The sequence below is a fragment of the Alexandromys fortis genome, unplaced genomic scaffold (genome assembly GCF_014885135.2).
Source record: "Alexandromys fortis isolate MF-2015 unplaced genomic scaffold, M_Fortis_MF-2015_v1.1 scaffold_10, whole genome shotgun sequence".
In the NCBI taxonomy this organism is placed as follows: domain Eukaryota; kingdom Metazoa; phylum Chordata; class Mammalia; order Rodentia; family Cricetidae; genus Alexandromys; species Alexandromys fortis.
The window spans coordinates 9,050,823-9,070,869 of NW_026067895.1; the positions used below are offsets into that span (position 1 = coordinate 9,050,823).

At 44.3% G+C, this 20,047-nt stretch overlaps 1 protein-coding gene across 8 annotated transcripts in view; it reads right to left on the reverse strand.

Annotated features, from left to right (window-relative positions):
• Tjp2 (tight junction protein 2) overlaps positions 1 to 20,047 on the reverse strand; it is a 117,505-nt gene that overhangs the window by 21,102 nt on the left and 76,356 nt on the right. For all 8 annotated transcript variants that reach the window (XM_050158897.1, XM_050158888.1, XM_050158878.1 and 5 more), the window contains 9 exons: positions 17,305 to 17,358; positions 13,805 to 13,929; positions 11,642 to 11,744; positions 10,091 to 10,691; positions 5,196 to 5,299; positions 4,314 to 4,467; positions 2,240 to 2,348; positions 2,024 to 2,157; positions 600 to 666 (listed from right to left, as the gene is read on the reverse strand). In XM_050158897.1, the coding sequence (XP_050014854.1) occupies positions 600 to 666; positions 2,024 to 2,157; positions 2,240 to 2,348; positions 4,314 to 4,467; positions 5,196 to 5,299; positions 10,091 to 10,691; positions 11,642 to 11,744; positions 13,805 to 13,929; positions 17,305 to 17,349 (1,442 nt within the window). In that variant the 5' untranslated portion in view covers positions 17,350 to 17,358. The remainder of the gene's footprint in view (positions 1 to 599; positions 667 to 2,023; positions 2,158 to 2,239; positions 2,349 to 4,313; positions 4,468 to 5,195; positions 5,300 to 10,090; positions 10,692 to 11,641; positions 11,745 to 13,804; positions 13,930 to 17,304; positions 17,359 to 20,047) is intronic.

Below are 20,047 nucleotides of genomic sequence, written 5' to 3' on the forward strand. Positions count from 1 at the left end.
AGTTCCCTCTCAGTTTTCTCATCTGTCCTATAATTTTATCTCCCTGGGACAGTGAAAGGAATGTCTGTCAGCCCACGAAGGAACAAAAATACAGAATTTACACATTAGCTCATCTCAGATGAGAGTATGGAATTAGGGGTTCACTCTAGCTATCCGACAGGAAGATGTCCTCCCAAGTTATCCCACCACAAGTCTAGTCAAATCAGACAGTTCAGACCCAAGGAAGCTGGTCCTAACCCAACGACTGAAGTCTAGACACCACTCAACATTCCCCACCACACTCCTGCAGTCTCTACTGAAGCACTGCAGTCTGGAGATGCTTCACCTAGCTGGGAGTTAGGCATCCATCCAAAGCAAATATTCAGGAAAGCACTCCGGAGAAGCAGACGGAAGGGTAAATAGATTGCAGAGCCACAGAGCTCACCCAATCCCAGATTTTCCTTCTCTTTCTTACGAACGTGAGGAATAAGAGCGTATGAAAGATGGCAAACTCTCCATCTGGGGCGGGGCAGAAATAAGCCACTGCTGTGGCTTTTAGCTAATCAGATTTGCTGAGTGGAAGAGGAATGGGAGGGGGAGAGAGTAATGGAAATACATACCCATATATCGCTTCATCCTCAGGACTAGGACGAAGAAAAGTTCTCGGGGCTGCTCTGGGTTGAGGAACTGTGGATATAAAGATTTTTATTTTATGCATATGAGACTTTTCTTCACATACATATATGTACCATATGAGAGCCTAATGGTTGCTGAGACCAGAAGAGGGCATCATATCCCCTGGAATTAGAGCAACAGAGGGTTATGAGCTACCATAAGGATGAATGGAAACTCTTAGCCCTTGAGCCATCTCTCTGGTCCCCAGGCATTGTGAATTAAAAAAAAAAAAAAAAAAAAAAAAAAAGTTTAGTGTGGATTGAGGGTGTGTAGCTTGTGTGTGTGTAACTTGTGCGTAGCTTATGTGTAGCTTCTGTGTGTGTAGCCTGTGCGTAGCTTATGTGTAGCTTGTGTGTAGCTTTTGTGTAGCTTGTGTATAGCTTTGCCTCTCACACGCAGGAGACTGGATTCAAGCCCCATACTGTGAAACTACATCACAACGAAACAAGACAAAAGCCTTCTTCCTTATCATCCGGACCAGCAGGAGCTTGTTTCTTTATATAGATAGCAAAATCCACAGGCTTCAAGTGTGTCTTATGTCACACTTGCACCATCCCAAACAACAGCACACACCTTTCCCTGCTCACCAGGCCCCACTCCCATGTTTATTTCTTATTAAAAAAAAAAAAAAGACTTAAAGATGAATTTTAACTATTAAGATATTAGCAGTCACCATGGTTTCTCAAAGTCAGAGAAAAGAAACAGCCAAAATGCAAGGTCCAGATGCTCAAGGCAGTGCTCTCTACAGCCTGAGAACAAGGCCAGGTTTGCCCATACAGAATAGTTATGTACCGAGAGTTATGATGATAATTTAAGACTGGCAGGAAAGATCAGGGAGATGATGTTGGGTTTGCGGACAGAGGGCAAGAGGACTATAACTCAAATATGTCAAAACGGTGACCAATTCTGATGACATATTAAAAAGGTTATCTCCCACATTAAAAGAGAAAAACAGTCAGGCGGTGGTGGCACATGCATTTAATCCCAGCACTTGGGAGGCAGAGGCAGGCAGATCTCTGTGAGTTCGAGGCCAGCCTGGTCCACAAGAGCTAGTTCCAGGACAGGCACCAAAGTTATACAGAGAAACAGCTGTCTTGAAAAACCAAAAAATAAAATAAAATAATAAAATAAAATAAAAAATAAAAGAGAAAAATAAAGAGGGCCTCTTATACTTCACAAATTTTAAAAGTAATTTTGCTTTTTTTATCTACATTCTGGATATATCAAGCACATATTTCTGAACTCAATTCTTCAAATCAGTGTACTGGGCTGGTAGTGCATGGTTAGCATGACCTGGCTTGTGTATAACACACACACACACATACACACACACACACACACACACACGCAAATGACTTTAAAGGCTTACCTGGAGTTTCTTCCTGGAACCTGGGCTCTTTGTTAGTTTCTGTGACACTTGCAGCTGTGATGTCCCCCGTGGACTTGAATGGCGTGGGTGTGGCGCCCATCCTGGACAGTCTGCCTGAGGTTTCCTCTCTTGAACTGAAAGCACACACCATGATCATGTCTCGGCAGATAACACGTTCACAATTAACACTTAAAACGAAGGCCCACCTGGCCTTACCTCGGCCTCTCCTTCAGCTTCTCATTGGAGGAATGGTAATCCTGGTCAGAATATTGCTGGCGCTTCTCCTCTGGAGAAAAAGATCGGTTGGACTCTATTTCTGAGATATCTGGTTTCAAAAATAAAAGAAGTCCTTTTCAGTAAAATACATACACACCCAAAATCACACTATTCTCTGAGCGGGAAGCATGAGGAAAGACCATCAGTTTAGAAGGTTTTTGATTTTTACTAAGGGGAAAAAAAAAAGGAAACTTGCTAATTTTCAGAGAGAGACATTATTTAATGAGGAGACTGTCTAATTGAGACAGAACACTTCTCTTATCCCAAATGTTTTCAAAGCTGTTTTCAGGCGTCCGCGATCCAGCTATAGCATAGAGTCCCTCTAAGTCTGCTGTAGAAGTTGGTTCCAGAACCATTTCCCCAACCAAACTCAGCAGATGATTAAGTACTTTGTATAAGATGCTAAATGTTAGCATGCAGCCTATCCATACTCTCTTGCACATTTTACCTACAATGCAGAACATCCTGCCAATGCCGTATCAACGGTGGTTATGCCATATTCTTGATAGAATAATAAGAAAAAGAAACCTTGATTTTGGACTCTTTTCCTCACATATTTTCAAGCCGTGATTGCCTGAACCTGAGGCTAGATAGAGAAAACGCTCTTCCTAAACAGACCAGTGTACCTTAAATTTTAACGTATATTCAAACCATTTAGGGATCTTGCTGGAACCAGGCTCTCCGATACTGACACTATTCAGAGGGTCACACGATGGACAGGGAGGAAATAAACTGTAAACTACAATCGGTTGCCATGATCTCTCTGCTTTCCTGTCCTACACTCACAGTCCAGAAGAACTGGTCAGACTTCTGACACACTGGACCGGAAACTAACTTTCAAAACCAGGCATGCTGGTCCACACCAGGCACCTCAGGGAAGCGCCTTTCCCTTCTGAGTCATCTTGCCAGCCCACAATGCTGTTTTCACCCAGTGGTCTGAAGAAGGGGCCAGTGGAAAAGCCAACTGTGGGTCTGGGATGGCATCACACCTCCGGGAGCATGCACACGAGATGGAGGCCCTCTCCTGAGCTATATCCCCAGGCTGGAAGTAGTACAAGACAAGAGCCCATCTCCTCACTGACATAGCTTTTAGCATATGCATGGGAGAGAGGACCACTTTATTGCGCTTCTTAGCCCATCTGCTTTCTAAAACATCCTCAGAAGCTAAGGCAACCAGCTGCACTCTGCAATTCGAAGACACCACACCTACCCTGACCAGGAACAAACACTTAGAGCTGGTCCTTAGAGCCCAGTGTAAGTGCTTACGAGTATTAAAAGGGCACTTAGTGGACTTGATTCCTTCCCTTCCAAGTAGCCTGTGAAACTGGAATAAATGCATTTATCCAAGTTTTAAACAAAACAAACAGTAACAACAAGCAGAAACGGGGACATACATTAAGAAGCAATGTGTACCATAACACTCAACTGTTTTAGTTTAGTTTACCGTTTAGTGTGGCTTTGTGCTCCACACCACCTTCTAAAGGTGAAAATACTAACGGCCTTTTTCTCCTTGAGATTTTTAATACATATTTTTAAGCACTAGAGTTAATTTAAGATAAAGATAATGACTCAGGAAGAAAAGAAGAAGTACATGTTTTTTGTTGTTATTTGGTTTCCTTTTCTTTCTTTTTCTGAGGCTGGTCTAGAACTTGCTACGTACATCAGTCTGACCTTGGCTTTGTCTCCTGAGAGACGGATTCAAGGCACAACCATGCCTGGCTTCTGCCATTCTTTTTTTTTTTTTTTTTTCTGTTTTTTTTTTTTTTTCTGCCATTCTTAAAGCACTAAAGTCTATACTTGATTGGTGTGTGCATGTTACTAATGAGTTCTGCTCTCAGTGGCTTAATTGAGAGTCCTTCCCAGTGTGCCAGAATTCCCTACTAGAAATCTACTTTGAAGACACTTAAATAAACAAACAAACAAAAACAAAAATCAAGAATACTTCTCTTTTTCAATCAAAGTTGCGGCATGGCCCCCCCCGACACCCCAGAAAGCACACAGCCCCACTTCTTACCGTCTACTTCAGAGTCGCTGTCATTGAGGGACGGGACGTTGATGAGGGTCTGCCTGCTGTCCCTCAGCACCACGAGCTGCAGTTTCCCTCTAGACTTTTCTATCAGCTTCCGAGCATCAGTTAAAGACATGTTCTCAGTAACAGTCCCATTGATCTGTGTATAGGAAGAATGGCGATGTTATTCACATGCAGGAAAAATATTCACAGCTACATAAAAAAAAAAAAAAAAAAAAAAAAAAAAAAAAAAAACTCCCATTCTCCTTTATAGAATTGGAAAGAATTTGCTGAGCTACTCAGACAAGACTTCAGAGGACTGAATGAAAATGAATTATCCCTTAAATGAAATGTAACCACACAAGCCCAGGACAGTCACAAAAGAGTCAGTGTATATTTCATTTACCCTGTTTTAACTTCCAAGTTCAAGACTACAGCTGGGTTTACTGCCGGAACAGGCTTCCTAACCGGAGAGGTTTGTAAACACTATGAAGCATTCAGCAATCGCAGAATGACAGTTCTCAGACTCACCTTCCTTCGGTTCAAGAACAGGAGCCTAAACTCTACAACAACAAGGGAGAAGGGGAAAGTAGTCCTTGAGATTTTTCCTTTATTATTAAATCAGTCTTGCCTCTACGTCTTACTTTTCCTTTTCCTTTTTAAATTATTGGGGGGAGGGGGCGCTAGAGAGGGAGCAAGGCTCGCCCGTCCCGAGTGTCTCAGTTTATTTTGTTCTTTGGGCAAAGATCACCTTGTTGAGCTGCTCTTCCTGTCTCTACGTCACTCCTGGCCACTGGACTCAGATATCCCTGTCGTGGTGTGTGGATGTGAACGCCCAGACTAAGAACGCATGCCAGCACACGCCGCTCCCTGTCCTCGTCTTCTCACCTTGAGAATTATATCCCCCTCGTGAAGGTTGCCATCTTTGGTTGCCAGTCCTGTTCTGGTCATTTCCTTGATGAAGATCTGACTCCCCAGCCGGAGACCATACTCTAGAAGACAAACACAGGAACACACACATTCTCAACCTGTTCAGAAAACTTAAGGCTGGCTTTGAAGACTACTTCGAACAGTCGTGAAAATTTAATTTTTTAAAAATATTTATTATGTATACAATATTCTGTCTGTGTGTATGCCTGAATGCCAGAAGAGGGCACCAGACCTCATTACAGATGGGTGAGCCACCATGCAGTTACTGGGAATTGAACTCAGGACCTTTAGAAGAGCAGGCAATGCTCTTAACCGCTGAGCCATCTCTCCAGCCTGAAAATTTAATTTTTGTATGGGATATCAAATTGGCCGGGAATCTTTAAGTGGGGGGATTGGAGGTGAAGGATTAACAGTGAAGAAAAATAGAAAGAAAAAAAAAAAAAGAAACAAAGGAAGGGAAAGGAAGACAATGTTGCAAAATGTTAGCAGCTGTGGATGGTGGAGGTAAAAGGGACACTTTAAAGATTGGTCACGACAACCTGCTCCATCCATCTTAATAGGAAATTGTGCTGACTCTGAGGTTGCACACAGGAAGCAGTGGACACAGCTTATGCCATCTGTAACAATTCACTGCCCAGGGTCTGGGAGCTGGGGAAGAGCCATCCCTGAAACACCATACTGGCAGTCGGCAGCACTTTGAACTGTTCTCAAGAGAAAAGCAACACCCCATCTAGGAGCGATGCACATTTTTCAATATTTTAAGCCTTCTACAGACTATCCTGATGTTATTTGCTAAGCCTATAAAAAAGGCACATTATAGAGGTGACTATAGTGACTTTGAAAGCCATCAATGCAACCTTGAAAGCGAACATATTCAATTTGTTATCACTAGTGTTCTGACTGAAAAGTGTATGCTTAGAAAACAATGGCTTTCTTCAAAAAAAAATACTATATGCCTTCTTGGGATCACAAAAGAAGCTGTTTTAAAATCAGTTTTAGTAAGCTACAGTTAGCATCTGATCTTATTACAAAGTTACAAAGTGCTTTGTTGGTATAGTCATCCGCGGAACTGTATTCTGATATTTGTAAGACAGTAGGTTCCTTGTTAGCACCACACACACCAACAACTAAAAATAAGTACTGGGGTATACTCTACACCCTCCTAGGGATACCACATCTCTTTCTATAGATGGAAAGCTCCTATGGTTAGATCACACAGACCAGGACAGAGAGAGGACTGAGAAAGTCTAACTTTTCTTCCCCATCAATACTCTACCTAGCCTCCTAAAAGCTTAATGTTCCTATTGTAGCACATGGGTGTGTGCAAATAGTTTCACAGGCATCTTATGAACTTCTCTTAAGTTATAAAAAACAAAACAAAACAAAAAACAGTTAACCAGCTCCTGATACATAGCAAGGTGTCTGGCGACAGCTGCTGGTGACATTCCTTCTTAATCAGTACCAACTCCCGCCTACTACTCAAGTTTCTTAGAAGATTCATTTTCATGTAACTTTAGCCAGAAATAGCTAACTTATAGGATACACTTAGCAATTTTTCTTCTTTTAAAAAGTGGAATCATGGGCTGGAGAGAAGGCCCAGCAGTTAAGAGCACTTGCTACTCTCGCTGGTTCAGTTTCTAGCACCCACATGGTGGCTCACAACCATCTGTAATTCCAGTTCCAGGGGATCTGATGTCCTCTTCTGACCTGCTTAGGCACCAAGCATGCATGTGGTACACACACCCACATGCAGGTAAAACATTCACACACAAAGTAAAAGTAAACAAATCTTTTTAAAAAAAAATGTAGAATTGGGGGCCAGTGAGATGGTTTAGTGATAAAGTTGTTCAGTCCCTGAAATCCCAACAGTAGCAGGAGAGAACAGGCTCTCATGGGGTTGTCCTCTGAGCTCCATGCAAACATCATGGTACGCATGCTCTACCCCATCAATAAGGTTATAAAAATAGTTTTTAAGTGGAGAGGCTGGAGAGATGGCTCAGAGGATAAGAACACCAACTGCTCTTCCAGAGGACATGGGTTCAATTCCCAGCACCTACATGGTGGCTCACAGCTGTCCAGCACTCCAGTTCTGCTTTTATACATACAAACAAAACAAACACTCATGCACATAAAATACAAATAAATAAAAAGTTTTTAAAGTGGGGTTTTTGTTGTTATTTTTTAAAGTAGAATCAGGTGAGAGCAGTTGTCTGGCATACACGAGGCCCTGGTCTGATCTTCATTGCCGCCAAGTTGTTTAAACGTTTTCAAATGTGGGGAACAAAATAGTTAAAAGGAAAACACAATCATTTTATTTCTGCACTTAATTAAGACCAGCTATGAGCTGGGCAATCTCATTATTTTGGTTCTGGGAGGCCGGGATGAACAGCAGCCTGCTAATACAGACAATGTCTTCATTTTAATTAAAGATTTGCTTTTTAAGATTTATTTTTATTCATTTCTCTGTGTGTGTCTGTGCGCATGCATATATATACATGTCACATGTGTGGGTGCCTCTGGAGGTCAGAAGAGGGCATCAGAGTCCTTGGAGCTAGAGTTAACAAACAACTGTAGCTTCCTGACATGGGTGCTGGGAACCCAACTCTGGTCCTCTAGAAGAACATTGAGCACTCTTAAGCAGTGAGTCACCACCTCTCTAGCCCAACAGATTTTAAATTATGAACCACGATTCATTAAGAGGTTTTAAATTGAGTTAATGAATTTCTAACAGTGTTTTAGAATTTTGATGCAATGGGAACTCAGTACATCACACAGAATAAATAATATTCCATGAGATTTCTGTTTAAGTTTTTGCTTTATACAGATTTATTTATTTATTTATTTATTTATTATGTAGGCAGTGTTCTGTCTGTATCTATGCCTGCAGGCCAGAAGAAGGTACCAGATCTCATTACAAATAGTTGTGAATCACCACAGGGTTGCTAGGAATTGAACTCCGGACCTCTGGAAGAACAGTCAGTACTCTTAACCACTGAGCCATCTCTCCAGCCTCTGTTTAAGTTTCTTATATGGAGTTACATGGTAGCTAATCTTGCGTGTCAACTTGACTGCATCTGGAATCAACCAAAACCCAAGCTGCTGGGCACACCAGTGAGGGATTTTTGTCGATAGGCTTGCTTGAGGTGGGAAGACCCACCCTAAAGCTGAGCTTCGTCTTTAGAGGCAGCCCATATAAAAGGACGCGTAAGAGCGAGCCCTTGCTTTGTGCCTCCTTGCCCTCCCTCTCCCTGGCAAGTTCATTTTCGCCTGCTGCTACAGCCAGACTCCAAGGTAGACTGAATACCTCCCAGATTCCAGCACCAGACGGTGACTGCTCAGAAACAACTACCGGATTCTCGGCCTTTCTGTAAGTACACAGTACTGTCACACTGTCAGGACCACAGCCTGTAACCACTCTAAGGAATCCTCTTTATACCCATGTGTGTCCATATACACACACCAACATACAGTGGCACACACATGGTGACACACAGAATACTTACACAGACAACGTACACTGACACACATACACACATATGCATAATCCATCAGTTCTATTCCTGTAGAGAGCCCTGACTAACACAAGGTACCCCCGTGACTGCATGACGTACATGGCTGTTCCTTTGGCAGGAGGACAAAGAAGAAGAGGCAAGGGTGGAAACAGGGAAAGAGGAGGAAAAGATTGAAAAGCAATATCCCTCAGGATGGGTCAGACCTCTCGGAAGGAGGTCCCTGCCAGGGGCTCACTCTCAAAACATCTGTGACCTCCACATATGGATGTGGCTTGGGGACCAGTGAAGGGCCACCTCCTCCCACACAGCAAAAAGGAATCTGCGAAATCTCCGTGCTTTCAAAGGTGCTGACAAGGAGACCCCTCTCGTCAGGAATGGTGCAACTTCAGCTTAAACAGACCCATGCTCCAGGTACCCGCTTCCTGAGCTCACATCACTCCAGTTATCTAAGTAGGAAAATCTCAGGAAATGGACTCTTTCGTCTGAAATCCCCTCAAAAATAGAAATCCCCAAGCTACCGAAAAACGAACCTTTCACCTTGTATTGTCAGAGGCTCCTCACCGTTCTCATCTTAGAATAGTATGAGAACCAACGAGACAAGACAAAAGCTATAAGAAAACTTACAAGTAGGAAGACCCAAGATGGGAAATGGCTCAACTCCTGTTCATCTCCTCGCTTCAGATGAGCTAAGGGTGAGTTCCAGCTGCCTCTCTTCCTGTGCTTCTGAGCCCTCCCCTATGAACACTACTAGCATCTTCCCTGTGCAGAAGTGAATGAACCCTGGCCGGATGAAGTGTGCCCACATCTCCGGGAATACAGTGTGAGGCAAGCAGACTAGGCCAGAGCCAGCTTCCATATACGTACAGAATGCTCTGACCTGTGGGGTCTCCTACCACCAAGGTCTTTGGGGGAGATTATCTAAGACAATTTAATCAACACCAACCCTGGCCTAGAATAGAACTCCATCAAGAAGAGCTGGGTACCGCCTTCTGCTTTCTTTTCCCGCACAGAGATGCGCCAGGCTCACCAGCAGAACCTGTTCACACACAGATCCCACAGTTTTTGGTTCCCAGAGCAGGTGAGAGACTGAGAATCTTCACTGTAACAAGCTGTGGGTGAGGTCCTTCTCTGAAGCAAAGCCACTGAGACACCCACGTCCACATAAGTGGACCCTTCTGCGTCTACGTCTCCTTATCACAGAACCAGGGCCCAAGAGTAATGTCTCAATAACGTGGCTCTGGGGAATAAATGAGCCCACGGGTCTCTGCGGTTCCAGGTCTAGGCTAAACACCAGCACCGGGTGAGCACCACTGCCTGCATCCCCACATCCTGTGTGCCTACCTTCATTTGCTTTACTTTTAGTCAGAAGGACCCCAATGGGTCTGTCGGGATCATGCTTGCGCTCCTGCCGGGACTTAGGCTCAGGGCTGGGGCTGCGGGAGCGTAGGTGTTCGCGGCTGTAGCTACGTTCATAGCGGGTCTCAGGCTGGGCTCTTCGGTCGTATGAGGGGCTGTAGCCTCCTTCATAGTCAGGCTCATAGGACTGGTGATAGATGCGCTCATAGTCCCTGTCGATGCTGCGGCCACGGCTACGGTCCCGGGGCACATAATCGAGGTCCAGGCTGCGCTCCAGGCTCCGGCCACGGCTGCGCTCCCGGCTGCGCCCAGAGTCTTCGTGGTCCAGGCCACGTTCCAGGCTCCGGCCACGGCTGCGCTCGCGTTCCCGGCTCTGCGGACGCTGCTGGGAGCGCCCCCTCTCCCTGCTGTCCTCCCAACTCTGGCTGAGCATGTCGTGGCTGCTGTGCCGGCTCCTCTCACTGTAGCCGCTGCGGAAACTTCTGCCATCAAACTCATCTATCACCTCAAAACCCCGGTCGTCATGACTGAGGGGAGGGCTGCCCTGCAGTGGGGCCACCTGGACCTTCCGGGGCCTCTTGACCACCTGTCCAGACAAACAGCAGGTGTAAGACAGCGCATACAGAGAGAACAGGGAGGGCAATGGCCCTGGCTCCAGATTCAATGAAACCTTCCCTCTTCTAAACTCAGTGTGTGGGAAGGAGTAGGAGGGTCATATATACACACACATAAATCCCTTAAACATCTGTATCATTTCTTTTGGGCATTCCTGTCCATAACCAAAGACAATAAAAAGCTTCATAAAGTTAGAATAATAAGCTAGAAAGGCGGCTACAGCTGTGAGTATAGTCCTTTTGAACGTTTCTGACCAAGTAGGAAGAGCCCCAAAGGCTTCGGGCAGTCATCAAAGTCAAATGGAAACCCAGGAAGTGAGACACTTTGTATATAATTGCTGACACTCCTGTGCATGTTGCAGGAAGTTCAGGGGAAGAGGTCCCCCTTCTAGAGAAAAAAGGACTAAAGAGATAATCAATTAAGCACACACTTATCCCAAGCCATCTTTGACTGGGAATTAGGCGGCTCTGTGGTTACTGGTTTTCTCAGATTTGTTAACAGGGTGGCCCTATTCTTAGGAGCCGCGTGCAGCAGGTATTAATTAGGATGCTTGCCACCTTCCTCGGGAGGCCAACTTGGACACAGCTCCACCACATCTGTGGCATCATCCTAGAAAAAATATCAAGGCTCCAAGAAGTATACTGACCCTAGGTCATATAACTCTGCCAAATGGCCATTTTCTTTGGGCATAGAAAACATGTTCTTAAATTAAAATCAGGCTCTCTGCAAGAACAATATGGGCTCTTAACCACAGAGCCATCTCTCTAGCCCTTCTTTATGTTCTAATAAATTAAAAAAATTCTAATTAAAAAAATTAAAAAGGTATGTATAGTTTATGTACAAGGACGTTTGGATTACGTGTGTGTGCGTGTGTGTGTGTGTGTGCGCGCGCGCACACACCTATGCCATCACAGGACTTACAATGGCTGCGATCTTCCCACTTTTCCTAAGCTGCTGAACTGCGAACGAATGGAGCACATCCTCCATGGGGGTGCCATTGACCATGACCACCCTGTCATTTTCTCTGTAAACAAGAAATAAATATCAGTCAATACTTAAGAGAGAACAGAAGCGGTAAATGAGCCCCAAGAGCTGATTAAGGGGCTCAGTGTGTGGCAGACCCCAAGTCAGGCCAACTTGGTCTGAGCTTCTTCAGAGTTAAGAAACCAGAACCCACACATTCAACTTCTGGTGTTTACTAAGAACCACCGTGTATGTGTAAGAGTCCTGCTCAGACCACAGGCTCACACCAGAAGGCACCCCGCAATGAGCAGTCTGGAAGGCAAGAGGAATACAAGGACAGTCCTGTGTGCTAAAGTACAGTGAGCTGCAAAAAGCCCAAATGTACTCCCCTGAAATAGGTCCACATTCATTTGTGCAATGTCTGGAGGAAAAGAGGTCAAAAACCTGCCTCCGATTCTTTTTTTGTTTTGAGAAAGGTCTCCTGTAGCCCAAGCTGGTCTTGAATTCACTGTTTAGGTAACCAAGGTCTTAAACTGCTTCTGTGTCTGGCTCCATTGCCTGAATGCTTAGATTATAAATGAGCACAGTCAGGCCTGGCTTCTTTGCTTCAGCTTCTTTTTTGTTTGTTTTTGAGACAGCGTTTCTCTGTGTAGCCCTGGTTGTCCTGGAACTCGCTCTATAGACCAGGCTGGCCTCACACTCAGAGATTCGCCTGCTTCTACCTTCCGAGTGCTAGGATTAAAGGCAAGCACCACCGCCACCCACCCAGCTTCCCTGATTCTCGGGGAAACTTTAAGAACACAGAATCCTATCACTTAGGCTCATCCAAAGTTATCTTAAAATTTTATACTACTCTAAATAAAACTAACTTTGATAAGACTACCAACTAACAGGATAGGAGTGTAGAGATTTTTAAATCCTACACAAATTCAGCTTTTGAATGATCTGGCCAATGAAGTCACATAGGTATCTTCAGATTCTTCCCTGAAAGGATTCAGGATCCATCTCCTAAAATGGAGTTCCCTCTTCAGAACAGAAGGCTAGCAGCTGGAGAACCCAAGTTTATCTATCATGTTTTTTTCCACTATTAAATTCTGTTGGGGGGTTGTTAGTTGGGTTTTGACTTGGGGTGGGGGTGGGGGTACTGCTAAAGTTTAACCCAAGGCCTAATCTGTGCTAAGGGCTCCAGTCCTGAGACACATTCCTAACCATCTTCATTAAATTCCAAGACACGATGAAAAACTCCTGGTAGACACTAAGGAACGTGGAAACTGCAAGTGATCAGTTCTGTCAACATGGCTGGATTGACAAGCACTGAGAAGATCAGTAAAGCTCACTCTTAGGTGTATCTGTGGGGATGTTTTCAAGAGAATTAAGGGGTGGGGAGGCAGCTCATGTGCTTGAGGAAGTAAAAGAGAAAGCCAGGAAGGGCAGGTACTGTCTCCGTCTTCCTCTCTCTGCTTCCTAGCACATGCGCTGTTGGCTGCCCAGTTCTACCACATTCTTCCCACCACAACAGATGAAAGCCTCCAAAAACGTGAGCCAAAATAAATAAGTGCTTCCCCTAAGTTATTTTCCCAACCATTTTGCTACAGTGACATGAGCTGCATGTTCAGAAACGGTTTCCAAGGACTGGGGATGTAGCTCAGGGGCTCTGCTTCTCTGGCATGCATGAAGTCCTGGACGCAATCCTCGGCCCTGCATAAACTGGGTGTATAAACCCAGCACATGGGAAATAGGGAATTAGAATTCAAAGTCATCCTCGTCTGTGTGGGGGAAATGGAGACCAACCTAAGCTACAGACACTGTCACCAAAGTAAAGGAGGGAGAGGAGTCACAGAAAAGCTAGAAGGTTCCTAAACCGACAACTAATCATTTCCACTACCTTCCTGTAGGGGTAGGAGGGCCCCCCCACCGGATTTCCCTCTCCCTCCATGTTTGGATGGTCCCCAAAGTTTGGTGACTGTTAAAATATAATGTATTAGCTGTGATCCTAACTCTCTCTTAAGACTTCAGATGTAACATAAACGTATGTTAAAAGGCACACAGCCATCATAACACCCTGTCTAGTGCCAACTTGCAGGGCCAGCAGGGACTGGAGAGGGAAGTAAGGACACTTACTGGAGCAAGCCATCAGCGGGTCCACCCGGGAGCACATCAGAAATGACAATTGACGTTTCCCCGTTTTCAAAGTGTGGGTTGTCTCTACCTCCCGACACTGCAATTCCAAATCCTCTTTTGGAATCCTGTTCATTAGAATTAGGAGAGAGAGAAAAAATGAAAAAATCCTTCCATAAGTGGCTTTTGGGATTTATTACAAGCACTCAATAAAATAAAGGTCAAATCAATAACCAGAGACAATCTGGGAACAGATGGGCTTACAGAGACAAATGAAAAACAAAATAAAGTCACACCGTGGTCAGCTGACAGGGTCCTAAAGGGAAATTGCTTATCTACAGGGAGCAGCCTTGTGGGAGGCGGAAATGATTGACAGCCCAGGCCAACATTATCACAAGAGGCAGTAGAAGGAAGGCTGTCTTCTGTGTAAACAGGACTGTGCTGTCCTAAGGCCAGGTAGACCCGTTCACAGGATCGCTTGACCCAAACTGGAACAACTTTAATAAAAATTTATTCTTTGTGAAAAATGTATTTTCTTTTTATTTATTTATTTTTATTTTATGCACATTGGGGTTTTTAAATATTTATTTATTTATTATGTATACAATATTCTGTCTGTGTGTATGCCTGCAGGCCAGAAGAGGGCACCAGACCTTATTACAGATGGTTGTGAGCCACCATGTGGTTGCTGGGAATTGAACTCAGGACCTTTGGAAGAGCAGGCAATACTCTTAACCACTGAGCCATCTCTCCAGCCCCCACATTGGTGTTTTTTATTTTAAGATTTATTTATTTATTATGTATACAGCATTCCTTCCATGTGTGCCTGCAGGCCAGAAGAGGGCACCAGATCTCATTACAGATGGCTGTGAGCCACCATGTGCTTGCTGGGAATTGAACTCAGGACCTCTGGAAGAGCAGCCAGTGTTCTTAACCACTGAGCCATCTCTCCAGCCCCCGAAAAATTTATTTTCAAAATGTATCTTTAGCTGAATATGATACATACCTGTAATTGCAGCACTTGGGATGTGGAGGCAACAGTCGGAATCCAAGGCTAGCCATGACTACAGGGCAAAGTAGAGGCTAGCTAGCCTGGACTACATGAGACCCTTAGTCAAAAAACAACAGCACTGTGGTATATCTTTAAATTTGAGTTAGAAGAGGTGGCAGTTGCATTTTAATTTAAGAACAACATGGCCTTTAAAAATAAAATCTAAACAGAAAGCTGGTATTATGGGGCTGGGGAGGTGGCTCAGGGGATAAAGGAACTTGCAGCCATGGTGAAAATAAACCACTCACACACGTCCTCCGATCCCACACACGAGTGTGGCATGCAGGCACAAGAGTGTATGCATGTGCACATAGATGCACATACGTGAAGGAAAAATTTAATAAGATAGATAACTAAAAAGCTAGTATTGTGATTTTGAAAGAGCAAAGCATTAAACCCTGCCCAATGTGCATACAGGATGAAAAATAAAGGTTTATTCTCTCTCCATCACTGATTCAGCAATGCGTACACTGTTAACCTGTTAACACACTATCTTACTTCTGCGTTTGCTTAAAAGGCTAAACCACACAATAGGGACACTGACGTTATAATCCCAAATCAGGGTTGATGGTACAAAACTACACTCAGAATAAGAGAAATTTTTATTCAAGGACAAGTTTGTGGAGGGCCCAGGGTCCGGACTGCTTACAAACGCCAGCAGCCCATGCTGCCTCTACATGGCTCTTGTTGGCACCAGCACCAGCACCGGGTTTTAAACAGAGCGGCTCTATCTCCTAAACCAAGCCTCAGCCCCTTACTCTGCAATCTGAAGACCATACTCATAGGTATATATGATATGCTGGTAAAAGGGGCACATGCAGGAATCAAAAAGATGTCCGAAGTTAAATGGGCAAGCCTCAACTGAAGAATTTGTGATGACTGATCTGGAAGTCAGGACACCTGGACTCTGACCCAGTGATGGAGTTCTGAGGGTCAAGGGGAAATCTTCCCTTTGAGGAACTGACAATCTTTCTAGAAAGTGGAAGAACCTAGAGAGATTCGGAGCAGGGTGACCTCTGTGGAGCCCAGAAAATGTGCACTGATGTGGACAGGAGGGCAGGCTGCTGGGATAAGGACTGTAGGTCATAAGCTGACTGCAGATGGGGCCAGGTAGTAGCAGGCTTGCCTGGAGCGTGAGGCTGGAGAGTAAGTGCAGCTCTAGAGTAGTCGGCCCAATCAAAAACGACATATGGAGTAAGCTAACACATCATACCTTTATCGTCGGGGTAGAAAGAACTGGAAATAACATGTATTTATCAAGCATCAATTATGCATCTGCATCTATGAAATGACTAGAAGCTGTACGTATTTCCTCATTTAAGCAAGAACGGTAACATTGATATAGTGCTCTACCTCCAACCCCAAGGGAAGGGTAAACAGAAACGTTTTGTGTGGAGTGGGTAGGAGCGGGTGTACATTGTGTGTGTGTGGGGGGGGTGAGCATGTGCGCATGGAAGTCAAGGGCATCATCCTTCAAGAACTACCTTGGTTCTTTAAGCCCTGGAGCTTGCTAAGTGGGCTTGACTGGTTAACCAGCCAACCCCAGGGATCTGCCTGTCTCTCTATGCCTTCCTTCTCAATCCTGGAATTGTAAGCATGTACCTCCAAAGCCAGCTTTTTACAGGGGTACCAGGGACCAAATTCAGGTCCCCAAGATTTTGGGATTCCATCTCAAAAAGTAATATAACAGACACCTTAGGAAAAACACCCAAGGAAGACTTCTGATCTCCACTAGCAAACAGACAAACACAGAGATCGATAGATGGACACACAGATCAACAGATACCTCCCCACACACACTCTATCTATCTATCTATCTATCTATCTATCTATCTATCTATCAAAATAAGAAACTCCTTTCCAAAGCATCACGTCCTTAGATCCAAATTTCAAAGTCAAGGCATTTTCAAAATATCTATGTTGGATTAGTTCAGCAGCATTTATAAACAAATATCTTTTGGCAGCTGTTGCTCCTTCCTCAGAATTCAAACAATTCAAACAGAGCATAACAGCATACAGTATCAAAATTCTCTGTGTATTTTCCATCTTTGTGCACTTTATTTTAACCTCTATTTTATTTTTACTTTTATTTTATATTCTCTGTGTCTTTGTCCTGGAATAACTCTGTGCATGTTGGGAAATGTTACTTCTATATCCTCAAGCAAATATGGGCTACTTCCAGCCCCTCTTCCCTTTTACAGTCTACTCTGTCTAGAGAGAAGATTAGACTAAACATCCCCTAAAATGCTGCACAGTAAAAAGAATCTAATCAAAAACACAAAAGCATGTGACTTCTGCCAACAAGTTCATTATTGCCAGCGAATTCCAATGGTACATTGCCCACCTCAGCGAGATTAACAACCAAACTGTGCAGACAAAAGAGCGAGCCATGAACTGAGAAGCAGCAAGCCAAGAAGAGGAGGACACACGGAATGGTACGTGTAGAACTCACCTTCTGCAGGGTCACGGTGTACTGCTCCCAGATCAACTCCTCCATGCCTGGGCCCTGTGTGGCAACAAACAAAGTCAACTTGATTACACACCAAATACCCCAATGCCAGAAATAAAACTGTAACTCTACACTCTTTGACGCAAACCCAGCTCACACTTCCCATACATGAAAAGAGCAGGCGTTTGCTCACAATGTTACGGTGCTTATATCCAGATAAAACCTTCTAGGAAAGACAGTCTTGATACTAAGGCATTATGTGAAAGATATAGTGAGAGGCCCTAAAACTGGAAAAAAAAGGAATGAAATGAACAGTGCTGGAGCCTTCTGACAACCATTGTTAGGAAACACCACTGTTAGGAGCTTCTTTAACCTATTTGGGCGATGGCTCAGCAGCAGTAAAGGTGCTTGTTGTCAAGCACAACCGGGGTTCAATCCCTAGAACCCAAATAGTGCAAAAAGACAGCCAAGCCCTAAAAGTTGTCCTCTGACCTTCATACATGCACATAGTGAGCATGGACTCATGATCTCTCTCTCTCTCTCTCTCTCTCTCTCTCTCTCTCTCTCTCTCTCTCATAATAAAATCTTAATTTAATTAAAAAACATTCTCCCATTTCTCTCGCCTGTCAAAAAAAAATGATCTTTCAACAAATTTTCCCTATCTTAAACCTAAAAAAACCCTTGACCCTATATAATCAGCAGGATGTGTCAAACTGAGTAAACTACAGGACCTTCTGGCTTCTTCTCAGTAGTACTTCGTGGAAAACAGACTAACATCCTCTGCTAACACAATTCTAAGAGAGGTCTAGGGAGACCTTAAATACGGTGGTGTTACTTTAAGACGAATGATCGGATAAATGCAGGCTGCCTTTAAAAAGGCTAGAAGTGTCAAGACCGCACACAGCTACAGACAGGCTGGCCTCAGCAGGCACTGAAACAGGAAGACACACAGAGAAAAGATCTAAAAGAGAGGGAGACTAGAGTGGATACAGAAGAGGGAAATGATGGGTTCACAGAGGATCCCTGAGTGGATACAGGAGAGGAAAGTGATGCTTCCACAGAAGGACCCTCTTGTCCAGTTCATGGGGATAGTGGACCATAGTGGATACAGGAGAGGGAAATGGTGCGTCCACAGAAAGACCCTCTTGTCCAGCTCATGAGGATAGTGGACCAGAGTGGATACAGAAGAGGAAAATGATGCGTCCACAGAAGGATCCCTGAGTAGATACAGGAGAGGGAAATGGTACGTCCACAGAAGGACCCTCTTGTCCAGCTCATGAGGACAGTGGAGTAGCTAGAAATCACCACTCCAGAGAATCCCTATCGAGGACCTGCATTCAGGTCTGGAATGCAGTTCTACTACGGCAGGTAACTGTACATCCTCCCCCAAGCACACCGAAGGACACTGGTAATGACACCATATAGGAAATGCAGGGTTCCTCTCTCCAAGGGACATGTTTAAATGAAGGTGTCACAGAATTCCCGAATATGTAAGGAACCTGAGTGCATAGCTCACAGGTACTCACACATACACAGTCATACGTGTACACACACACACACACACACACACACACACACAATAAGTGACAGTTTCAAGAAACAAACTGAGGGAATCAATGGCTGTATTAGAAACATCAATACCAAACCAAAAAAGTCTACAAAACATAGTTCATGTTTTAAGACATTAGAACACCTCACTGAAACTATAGTTATCGATGAACGACAGACATCAAAAGGACCAAGCCGAAAAATCTGAAAGGATTTTGAGAAATGAAAAGAACTAAAGCAACACAAAAGATGGACTAGTGTCTCATACAAGACGCAGCTGAAGAAGACAATTATAGATAAAGCAGACACAAAGGGACAACTCAGGACACAGCGCAAGGCCTGAAAGGTAGGAGGTGCCTGTCACACAGAAGGCCAAATAAGAGCAAGAAGCTTCAGGGAGCTAATACTGCACTGATAATTAGAGCAACTAGGAGATACTGAAAAAATATTCAGATAACGTGGCATTTCCTCCCTGTTCACAATCTCTCTTAAGATTGGGAAAGAGACGCTCAGAGCTCAAGACGATGCCAACTGATACACTTGGCCAGATAACACACTCCCTCTGGAGGGCTAGGAAACCACAGTTCTGGTTGCACAGAAGAAACGTGAAGTGGCCACCTGTTGTGACTTAACTGATTACTGACTACGCAGACTGAGAGGCATTTGGGACTTGCTCTCCCCCCTCTTCCTGTGCTCAACTCTGGGACATTCCCACAGCAAATGCCATCTGGCTCCAAGAGATCAGAATTCTCAAAGATTAAAACACCACAATTCATATTATATCCAAGGTCAAAAAGATACAAAAGTATAGGAGGGGTAGACAAAGTCTTGGTTACGGGCGGGGGGCTGGGCGGCCTGGTGGGGGTAGCAGGCTGCTGAAGAAAGTCCACGCATCCATCCAAAACAATACACAAACATCCTGAAAGGGTTAAGAAAAAGAAATTATGGAACTCCCGATTGTTTGTTTACAGCGACTACTGTTTTTGTCTTTGTTTGGGGCTTCTTGGGAGTGGGGGGGGGGGGGAATCCTGCTTTTCTTTTGTCATGCTGGAGATCAAACCCAGAGTCTTACATGCAAGAGACAGATATTCCGCCACTGAGTTACATCCCTAGTCCAGTTTTTCTACTTTAATAAATGACTATTAGCCGGTCATGATGGCGTATACCTTTAATCACAGCACTCATGAGGCAGAGGCCG